General features: G+C 54.1%; 1 protein-coding gene across 1 annotated transcript; it reads right to left on the bottom strand.

Moving 5' to 3' along the window:
* Positions 1-287: 287 nt before the first annotated feature.
* On the bottom strand, positions 288-1,359 carry FOXB1 (forkhead box B1). Its single transcript, XM_040969674.1, has one exon. It carries the CDS (start codon positions 1,300-1,302, stop codon positions 325-327), a length of 978 nt encoding a protein of 325 aa, XP_040825608.1. The 5' UTR covers positions 1,303-1,359; the 3' UTR covers positions 288-324.
* Between the last annotated feature and the right edge of the window lie 8,576 nt (positions 1,360-9,935).

The raw sequence follows: 9,935 nt of genomic DNA, 5'->3' as shown, positions 1-9,935 counted from the left end.
TGGAGCTCAAGAAGGACGCCTGTTACTCGGAACGGGGTTCCGGGAACCCGGGAAAGAGAGGTGTCTGGGCCTGGGTAGACCATGCCTTCCCGTGGCGTGGGGGCGAGAGGAGCACCCAGGACGCAAGGCTCCTGGCCTGCCTTGCAAGTTTGTCTTGTCTCCCGGATCCAAAAACAAAGTTCTGGAGCGGAGTAGAGTGGCAGGGAGGGGACAGGGGACAAGGGAAGACCGAAGGGTGACGTGGACCCCGGTAGGGCAGCGGCTCCCGGACCAGAAGGGCATTACCGGGAGTTCGCGAGGTGTGAGCGAGGCAGCGCCTGCGGGTCAGTGCACCGCTACCGAGTGCAGGGTGGAGGCCGGGCTGGTGAGCGTTTCGCTGGGCGTGGCGGGGCTGCTTTGGCTGGTTGCTGTTTGCGAGGACGTGGGGCTGAGCGAGGGCGGCGAGTTCGATAGCAAGGTAGGGATGGGCGCAGGCAGTGCGGGCAGCGCGGGCACGGCGGCCGGCGTAGGCTTGATGGGCACCGGGATGGCGGGCAGCGTCTGGCCTGCCGCATGGCACAGTGGCTTCAGCGGCACTCCGTAGGCGCTGTAGTCGCCGCTCGCCATGGAGATGGGGGTGGCCGAATCGATCATGCCCGCAGAGCCGTACACGTGCGGCCAGCCGGTGCCCAGCGAGCTGCCCATGGTAGTCAACTGGTTGGGGAGCGGGTAAGCAGCGGGCACTGGCTGCATGGCGGAGAAGGCCAAGCCTCCGGGCATCTTGTATTCCCTCGCGATGATGTTCTCGATGGCGAAGGGGTGCTTGAAGCCGGAGGGCTGCGCCACGCCGCCCAGATTGTAGGCAGCGGCTGGCATCTGCGGCAGGTGCGTGCCAGAGGCGGCCAGTGCACTGAGCCGCAACTTGGCCTGCTGTTGCAGGTACTGCGCTGCGTCGGCCGGCTTGCTGGGGGCCAGGTGGTCGGACTTGAGCACCTTGAAGCGCTTTCGACGCCTCAGGAAACTGCCGTTCTCGAACATGTCCCCGCAGCTGGGGTGCAGCGCCCAGAAGCTGCCCTTGCCGGGCTGGTCGGGCCGCCGCGGGATCTTGATGAAGCAGTCGTTGAAGGAGAGGTTGTGGCGCAGGCTGTTCTGCCAGCGCTGCGTGTTCTCTCGGTAGTAGGGGAAGCGATCCATGATGAACTTGTAGATCTCACTCAGTGGCAGCATCTTTTCGGGTGAGCTCTGAATGGCCATAGCGGTCAGCGAGATGTATGAGTAGGGTGGCTTCTGGTCACTGTACGTGTTTCGGCCCGGCCGAGGCATCTTCTTGCTGGTCCCCTTCTGGCTCTGGATCGGCGCCGGCCGGTGGAATGCTCCGATCTGGGAGAGCGGGGAGGGAAAGGAGGGATGGGAGGAGCACAAGATGCATAGAGACACCACGCAAGGTTAGCCGAGCCCGGAAGCAGACTTCTGGGTTTGGGTAAGGGCTGCGCGCCAGGTTCGTGGGCGCCCGCAACTTTCTCGCTGGCCGCGCGACCTGGCCTGAGAGACGCGGGAAGGGAGACCGGGTGAGCCGCGCAAAAGTAGCACGAAAGTTAAGCAGAGCCTGTAACGTGGACAGGGAGAGGGATGGCAGGAACGCCAGGGAGATCTGCTCACCTTAAAGTTGCTCCAAGTTGTGCATCCGCATCCGGGATGGCGCCGCTGCACACCACGCTCCCCCTCCGTATGCGCAGCTGGAGAGCAGTGTCCGGCTTTGGCTAGACTGCGCGCGAACCTGGACTCCGGAGCTGAGCCCCGCAGCGGCCTCCTCGGCGCTCCTGGCTGTGCGTCCCACCCGCTGCCAAGCTCGGCTGCGGAGTCTGGGCGCGCTGCTCGGCAGCAGAGACCTTAGGGGGCTCCGGAGAGCGCTGCTGTGGCTTCGCGGCTCCGCTGAACTAGGTGGCTGCCTCCATGTCCTCCCTCGAACCATCTGATAGTTTTAAGCGGTGACAGAAGCAGAAAAGACCCCTGTAGCGGCGCTTCATTAATGTGCCACTTCTTAGCTATCATATGACAATCGCCTTGGGAGGAGGAGGGGGAGGGTGGGAGCTGCGGAGGGAGGGGACTGAGCAGGAGGGAGAGCCTGGCCAGCTCTGGTTTCTTGCACACCTATTTACATGGACACCTCGGCCAATAGGAATCACTTCCAACTCAAGACTGGGCGATGGTGAAGAGGTTCGGCCAGTGGCGGGGAGCGGGACGCGCCGGCCGGTGTGCGCCGGGTGAAGGTATGAGGAGGCGGCGGCTGCGGAGCGGGGAATCCGGCCACCGCTCCAGTCCGCAGACGGAGCTGTCGCGCTGCTGCTGATGTTTGACATGGAAATGGCTTGTCTGGGATATTCTGTTTCCTCCGCATTCTCTCGGGTTTGTATGGTTAGCTAACTTGAGGCCCGGCGTTTCCCCGAATCTGACCCTTTTCCTGAGCTCGGTACTTAGCCGGGAGTTTGTTGCTTGGATCCTTAGAAGGAAAACAAGCCCTCCCTTTCTCTGCCCCTCTCTCCCAACCACTGCCCTCCCTGCCGAGTCAGCAGGTGATAGGCCTTTGGTTTGACCTTCCTGGCTGTTGGCTTCATTTGGGTGTGTAGCTGTTGAGGCTGAAGCGATCGGACAGCCCCACATAAAGTAAGAGCTCATTCTGAAACTACAGGTATTGGCCCAATTAAAAAGCAGCAAAAAGTAAGATGGTGTGTCTAGGCAAGGAGTTGACATGTTTGCTTTCCAAATCGCCTAGGCTGGCAGCCGTGGTGGGCACAGGCGGGATGTGGACTTGGGGGAGGGCCTGAGTTTGTTTGACACCAGATCACCAGACACACCGCAGGGTCTCTTGCTTTCTCCAGGTCTTTTCAAACTTTGGCAGCCAGGCGTTTCCTGAAAATTTGCATTTTACTGCCGGAACACCCTCCCCTATCCCCCTCCCCACACTGGGGGAATATATTTAGGGCTTAGCCCAGCGAGGGCTACCTACAGTCCCACTGTAACAACAAAGTGGCCTGAGGCTGGCAAAGAACCAGCAAGTTTTCCTGCGCAGGCAGGTGGGGTAGGGAGGGCAGGGGCAAGGGGTGCCCGGGGGTCACGGTGCCTGGTGCAGGCTGCTGGCTCCTTTTGGTTGTGATGCGCATCGGGAGGGTTAAAAGCATCATCATTATTATCATTATCATCATCGCCTTCCTCGTCATCATCATCAGATTCCTATGAATTAAATAATGAGTTGACACCGCCTGCATGCTGCCAGCCGTCAGCCAACTCCAGGGGTTCCCACGCCTTTCTGCGCCTTCTCCGAACCCCTATTGTGGTTTTAGAAGAAAAAAAAAACTCATTTTTTCATCACGTTCATAACTCGGTACCCTGGGTAGACACAAAATCACCTCTGTGGAGTCCGGAAATGTGAGAGCTCTTTTTTTTCCAACCCTCCCCCCCCCCCCCCCCCCCCCCCCGCAACTCCAGCTGCCTAACAAGAGGAGTGGAGGAGGGGTGGATGGTGTTCTGACACTTTAAATGGTACTGGAGCATTGTGAGGAGAACTGTTTGGGGTTGGCATGAAAAAAAAAAAAAGATCTTGTAGCGGGAGCACACAACAAGCACGCAAAACTTCATTAACCACATTGCAGCGGCGGTCAATAACTCACCAAAACGTAACTCAAACACGACGAATTTAGAAGATTAAACAATTTCATGAATATTGAAATGGCTCTCGTGTCTGGGTTGCCTCGCTTGAGATGCAAGCTCACGTTTTTCAATATTAACAGAAGTGCTTCAAGAAAAGGAATAATGTCACCTTCTTAATTCGCAAATAAATAAATAAATAACCGGGAGGAGGGAGAGAATGGGGAAAGGAAGCTGACCAGTCCTGGGTGGGGGGAGGATGGGCTGGCTAGGGAAGGACAGATAAAGGAGTTGCCCTTTTCCAAAGTGGAACCAGCCCCATGGAGGGGGTGGCGTGGGGCAGAGATCCTGGGTCTGGAGCAGCAGAACTCGCCCCAGCAGCGTGGCGCACACTTCAGCTTCTAACCAGGTGTGACGTTTAGATGTCACTGACCTGGTTGGGCTCAAGGGTCATGGGGTGGGAAGAGCTGCAGCATTCGTTGGAGGAGCTGGGAAGCCTGTTGGAGAAGGTCTGTGTCTACCGAATGGAAGGTTGTGGCCCAGCACTTCTCTGCTCCAGTCCGCAACTGGCCTTGGTGGGCTCCTATGGCAGAGGCAGGAGTTCTCGTGGGCTAGGAAAGGAGCTGCCTTGGAGCTGCCAGGAATTTTTAGGGTCCACTTAGCAAATAGATGCATCAGGGCACACTCAGCTGTAGGGTTGGTACCTTTGGGATTGGAACCGCGGGAATGCTCCTGTGACAGCAAGGATGGGTCTCTTCTACATCAAACGTTTGGATGCCTAGGGAGGGTGGGGAATGTAGAGAGAGAGTTTTCTTATTTCAACAGCTGGCATTTTGTTGTCTTGCCAAGGGCCATTGCCTGGCTGTTGAAATCGTAGCTCTGAGTAAATGAAAGATTAAAAAAAATTGGAATAAAGCTTTGTCCATCTCCCCAAGGACAGTTGTCACCCTTAAGTATCTGTGTTTGAGGCAGCAGCAAGCTTTGGCAACCCTGGGAGTCAGAGTTGAGGCACATTGAGAACATCCAGTGGGAATTAAGTAAATGGAACCTGGGGAGAACCAGTTCACCCTTGGGTGCAGAGCCAAGTTGGAAAACCTATAAAACCTAGGTTTTGCGACAAAGTTTTATCTTGCTGCTGGAGATCCAGCTGCAAAGGGGGGTGGGGAACTGTTGGGGCAGGGAGGATTTGCATGTTATTTACTGCATTTTAAGACCCGGTGTTCGGGAGAGGAGGGGGGGAGGAGCACTTTCCAGAAATCTTGAAAAGTGCATCAGAGTCTATTGTACAGAATCCAAAGCAAACAGAAGCATGGGGTGGAGTGGGGGACGCAATCCGACCCGGACGCTTACAGACTTGTTGGGAAAACTGTATAAAATACACATAAGTCAATTATACCCATGTGCAAACCAAATGGAAATCTTCGCGGAATAGCTATTCATCGCCTCCCCAGAGGCCACCGGCCACCTTTCTGCTTGGAGAGTTCGCAATGGCCTCTTTTCCCACAAGCTGGACCACACACGGCTACGGATTTTGTAATAATTTATGCTAATTTCCCACCATAAATCCACAATTCGCTTCAGTGGCACCCGGGCTGCTAGGGGAGTAGAAAGGAGACAGAGGAGTGACATACAATATTGATTTTGATTCCTTGTGTTGTCAAGCAGGTGTGTGTGTGTGTGTATGAGAGAGCTGAGTGAATGTGCAGGAAGGGTGGGACTGGGGGAGGGGAATGAAGCTCCTGAAGTAGGAAAACAGTTGATGGGCCCTCCGCCAGTGCCTCTGTCCGCACTCCAGAAGCTGGTTTGTTAATATTTACCAAACACCGACGGGGGAGGAGGGTGAGAGGGGAGGGAAAGTAGCCTCAGCTTCCGAGGGTTTCCTAGGCGCCAACAACAATCTGCGCCATCCCCACTTGGGAAAGTGGACTTGCTGCTGGAGCGCTCCAGGCGACCCCTACCTTCTGCTTTCTCCTCTTCCAGTCACCCCTGCCCTGCCCTGCCCTGCCCTCCTCTCCACCCTCACTCCCCCATTTTCCCCACCAAACTGACAATCTAATATGATGCCACGGAGTTTGAGGGAGACGAAGGTCCAGAGCTGGCGCTTTGCCGACTTTCAGGATTTAGGACCTAGGGGGTCTGGGCCGCCGCAGCTTCCCGAGGCGCCTCCCGCGTTTGACCAATGCTAGGCTCCCTCTGGGAACGCGCGTTAAAGCAGCGCGCCGCTTTGTCCCATCAGTCGCTCTTCCCCAAATCTGCACTTTGGTGGCGTGAAACGACTTAGCTTTCTTTTCAAAAGGATTTTGTTCCCGGGCTATTCAGCACTAAAACAAACTCCCTCAGCCTGTCAGCGGTCAATTAAAAAAAAATGGCCGTCCTGCGTCCTGAATATTCCAAGGCTGCTTGTCCTAGGAAGCCTTGAGTCCCCTCACCTTCCATCCCCTTTTCTCCCCCCACTCCTGCCTGCTCCTCTGTGCCAGTCACACCGCCAGGCTTCACGTTCTGGATCCCAAGCCCACAGGGAACTTGCCGGCCCAGATCTCTTGGTCTGGCAGGGGTCGAGGAGGTGGGGCGCTGGGCACCTGCACCGGGCAGGACACGTGTCAGGGGGAACCTTTCCACCACGCTCCCCACCACCGCCCAGGGAACTCTGCTGGCCACTCGCAGCGAGACTGGTTGTGAGAGTTTGCGTCGGGGTGCACACGTTCCACCCGTGGGCTGGGAAGGACTGCATACCCCTCCGCTCCAATCCCTGTCCCAGGAGTTGCAAAACTGCTTCCTAAGGGCGCATGGTTACGGATAAGCCTGGAATAGCACGTGCGGGATTGGTGACTGGGCCAGCTGGGGATTGGAATTTTAGCTCAGAACCGGGAGGTTCAGAAGAAACTTTGGATGAGTGGTCATTGCTTAAAAGGAGTTCTTTCTCCTGGTTCTGTCTTGCTGACGTCTAAGAAAAGCAAGAGTCTCCATTTCTCACTTTACTCCCATCCAAAGGTGGGGAGGACTGATCGCACTCCAGGGGTGCCCCTTCCCTAGTCTCCAGGTGTAGGTAGGGTCCCTGGCTATGTTCTAGGACACCTGCAGTTGTCTTGATTGTGGGAAAGGGAAAGGGAATGACCACTCTTCAGGCGAGTCTCAATCTTTCCGCAGCCCCTGCAGAAATTCTGGATGACCCAGTTTCCCCTCCACCTCAGGCACAAAACAAACTGCAGCCAGAGATAGGTGCTGGGCCCACTTGGCCCCCCCCCCCCTCAGCAAGAAGTGCCAAGCCTCAGCTCCCAAGGAGAGGGTGATTTCAATGCTTGTGAAAACAACCCCTTTGCCTGCCCAGCACCCTGCCCTCTCTTTGGAATCAGTTTGCTAAATACCATTTGGTGTTTGCTTTGCTGGGGTTCTCAAGACATTACAACTTTAGCTTCCAAACCCAATCCCTCCTTTACACAACAAACAGTTGCATAGCTTGATATTGGACATTACCAAGCCCACAGATGCATTTGTCTCAAAAGTATTTACAGAACGTTGGTGCAAGGATTTTTTGTTGTGATTTCTCTTGCTGAGTTTGGCTGTACACGGTGTAAAATAGAAGCAGCAATTCAAATCTATTATTATTATTATTGGAGGAAATATTGCTAAAGCCACCTTAGTACTGAAGGGATTAACTTGCTTTTTCTCCCAGCCCCTAACTCTGGGGTTAAGACAGCAGTAGATCAACTGTATAATGTGTGCACTGTTCGCTCATTTGTACAAGCAGAACAAAGGTTGGACTAAGCCAAATTGCATTGCACTTGTGAACCGAGTCCCGATGTGAAGTATCTTTTACAGCAGGGGGAATGAGAACAATTTCGTGTATGTCTAAAAGGGAATAACAAAGCCACTTTCTCGAGCATCTCAAAGTGAAGTAGCGAGGCGTGACATTCCCAGGGTGAGGAGGGACAAAAGCAGGGTCAGGGGGATGAAAAAGAGAATCAAACAGCCACTTTCACATGTCTGCCCTCAACTGCTGCACCTCTCCATAATAGGAAACAAATGTTGTAAAAGGGGGAATTGCTCCCATTCATTCAAAATAGCAAATGATAGCTAAACAACATTGTCAAAACTGAATCAACTTCTGTGCAGTACCACCCAGAAAAAGGTATTGTGTTTTGTTTAATAGCAGGGTGGAGCAAAGGGTCTTTTTTTTTTTTAAGTAGGGAGGGAGAGAAAAAAAAATTACCCTATATATTTTTTTCTCTCAGTTCTTGCTCAAAATTGTTTGTTTATATTTTTTAAAGCAGCGTTGCCATCTGGACACCTACTCTTAAGTTGTTATTTTTGAGGGAGAGAAATTTTAGGAAAGCAGAAACAAGAAACAGGAGGGTGTTTTCAGCCTTGTCAAGTGTTTACAAGTTTCCAAGGAGTGGGGGCAATGGTTTTAAACAAATAAGATATTGACCACAATATCCAAGGAAGTCATGGGCTCAAATATCCAAGGAAGTAGGCTCAAATTTCCTTTGCTTATACATGTGATAAAATTGGTTCTCCAGAGAGGGGCTGCAACCTCTGACATGAAGGCTATTTTGCACCCTCAGTATTTACCCGTATCTGTGTAGATGCGTGGAGTTCTGTCATCCATCCACCTCCCTGCTGGAGTTTGTTTTAAAACCACGTAGCCTGTAGGTCTGTAGCCCTAAGCCCCAGCTTCTTCTCGCTTTGTTCAGGCTGACCGCGGGAGGACAGCCTAACAACCGGGTGGATGTGTGCACTGCGTGTTCTCTTAATGGCAAAACAGGTTTCCCGGAAGACTGCAAGAGCCTTCACTTGTGTTAACTCGCCGTATTCCTGGGACGCTGAAAATTATTTGATGACTCTCCAATCTCTCTCTCTCTCTCTCTCTCTCTCCTTCTCTCTGTCGCTACTTCTTGCTTTTTCTTTTCGCTTTTTTTTTTTTTTTTTTGTCTCTATGCCTCCCCCGTTGAGCTGCCACCCACAAAGCGGGTTTGAAAAAGAAAAGAAAGAAAGCGGCTGATCCTTACTGGCCTCCCCCGACTAAGAATGGCAGCGGGGCGGAGCCTGGGGGGGGTGGCTCTTGGAGCCTTCAGCCCCACCAAAGCGGGGCCCTTCTGCTCATTCAGAGCTTACCTGGGACCCTGGTTTCATTGCAGTCCCCGCGCCCTAGGTGCCGACCTCCTGCGGCGCGCCTGGCACCCGCACCCTCGTCCGTGCCCTCGCCTGGCCGGGTTCAGTTGGCCCAGTTAACTGATGGGAGGGGGAAGCCAGGTTGGCCCGCGGGCTTTCCGAAGTCCCTGTTCCAGTTCCTCCGTCTGTCCCCCAAAATACACATCCCCTTCTCACCCCCTCCCTCTCCTCTCCCACTTTATTCGGAGCCTCCAGTTTTCTTTCCCACAGTGGCCGTAGGAGACCCTGGTTTGGAGGCGCACAAACCTGTCCCAGGAGTGCACAGCCCAGTCTGGAGTGCGGGGCTATTTTCTACAGTTTCTAGCCGGCCTCACCCAACAGAAGAAGGGAAGGAGGGAGAGTGCAGGGGGATAGAAAACCCGGGCAAGTGTCCTTCTCTCGCCCGCGTCCCCTGCCATCTTAGGGCGCCTAAACCGCAAGCGAAGGGAGGTAGCTGGAGACCAAGTCAGAATCCGCTAACCCGACCTGGCGTGGATTCTGAGCGATTTTTAGCTGGCCTGGGCACTCGCGAAGGTGACTGACAGTGTTCACTGCTCCAGCTCCTGCGACTCCAAAAAGCGCCACCGCTCCCTTCCCCCATCCTTACACTGACCCCCCTGCATTTACCTTTCATGTTTTTGCTTGTAAAAAATTGGAAGCTTGTGTTCGCCCTAGTAGATTTTAGAGCATTGTTCCGTTTGCGCGGCCACTTTCCCCGTTAAGTGCCTGCCCCGTTCCCTCCATCCTTCCTCTTGTAGGTGAGTCCGGCAGCTGGTGACTTGGTGCCGAGGTTGTCCCTGTCTGTAGTGAGGTCCTTTGCCTTCTCCTCCTCTGCCAGCCGCAAAGACCCTCTCCTGTCACCTCGAAACCCCCGTCTCCGTCCCCAGTCTTTAAGGGACGCGTCTGGACACCCCAGAGGGGCGGGGGAAGAGTGTTCAACTTTCTGACTGGTTGCTCCATCTTTTTTTTTTTTTTTTTTTTAGTTTATTATTATTTTCTTAGTTGAATCACTACACAAACAAGGTAAAATAAGTGAACCAAACACCGGGAGGCAGCTGTGTCCCTTTCTCTGGAGGCTGTTATCCGTTTTTCTCTATTGCACCAAGGAAGCCTGGGGCCTTTCCAGCTTGCCCTATCCTGTGGATGGTTCCTAACTCGGG

Source organism: Ochotona curzoniae, unplaced genomic scaffold (assembly GCF_017591425.1).
Source record: "Ochotona curzoniae isolate NIBS_2020 unplaced genomic scaffold, NIBS_Ocur_1.0 scaffold_4701, whole genome shotgun sequence".
Lineage (NCBI taxonomy): Eukaryota > Metazoa > Chordata > Mammalia > Lagomorpha > Ochotonidae > Ochotona > Ochotona curzoniae.
Note: the sequence above shows the minus strand (reverse complement) of the source record. Positions and strands in the feature narration are given on the sequence as shown.

Bases quoted from the DNA above. Each gene is read 5' to 3' on its own strand.
- FOXB1 (XM_040969674.1), bottom strand. From the start codon at position 1,302: ATGCCTCGGCCGGGCCGAAACACGTACAGTGACCAGAAGCCACCCTAC.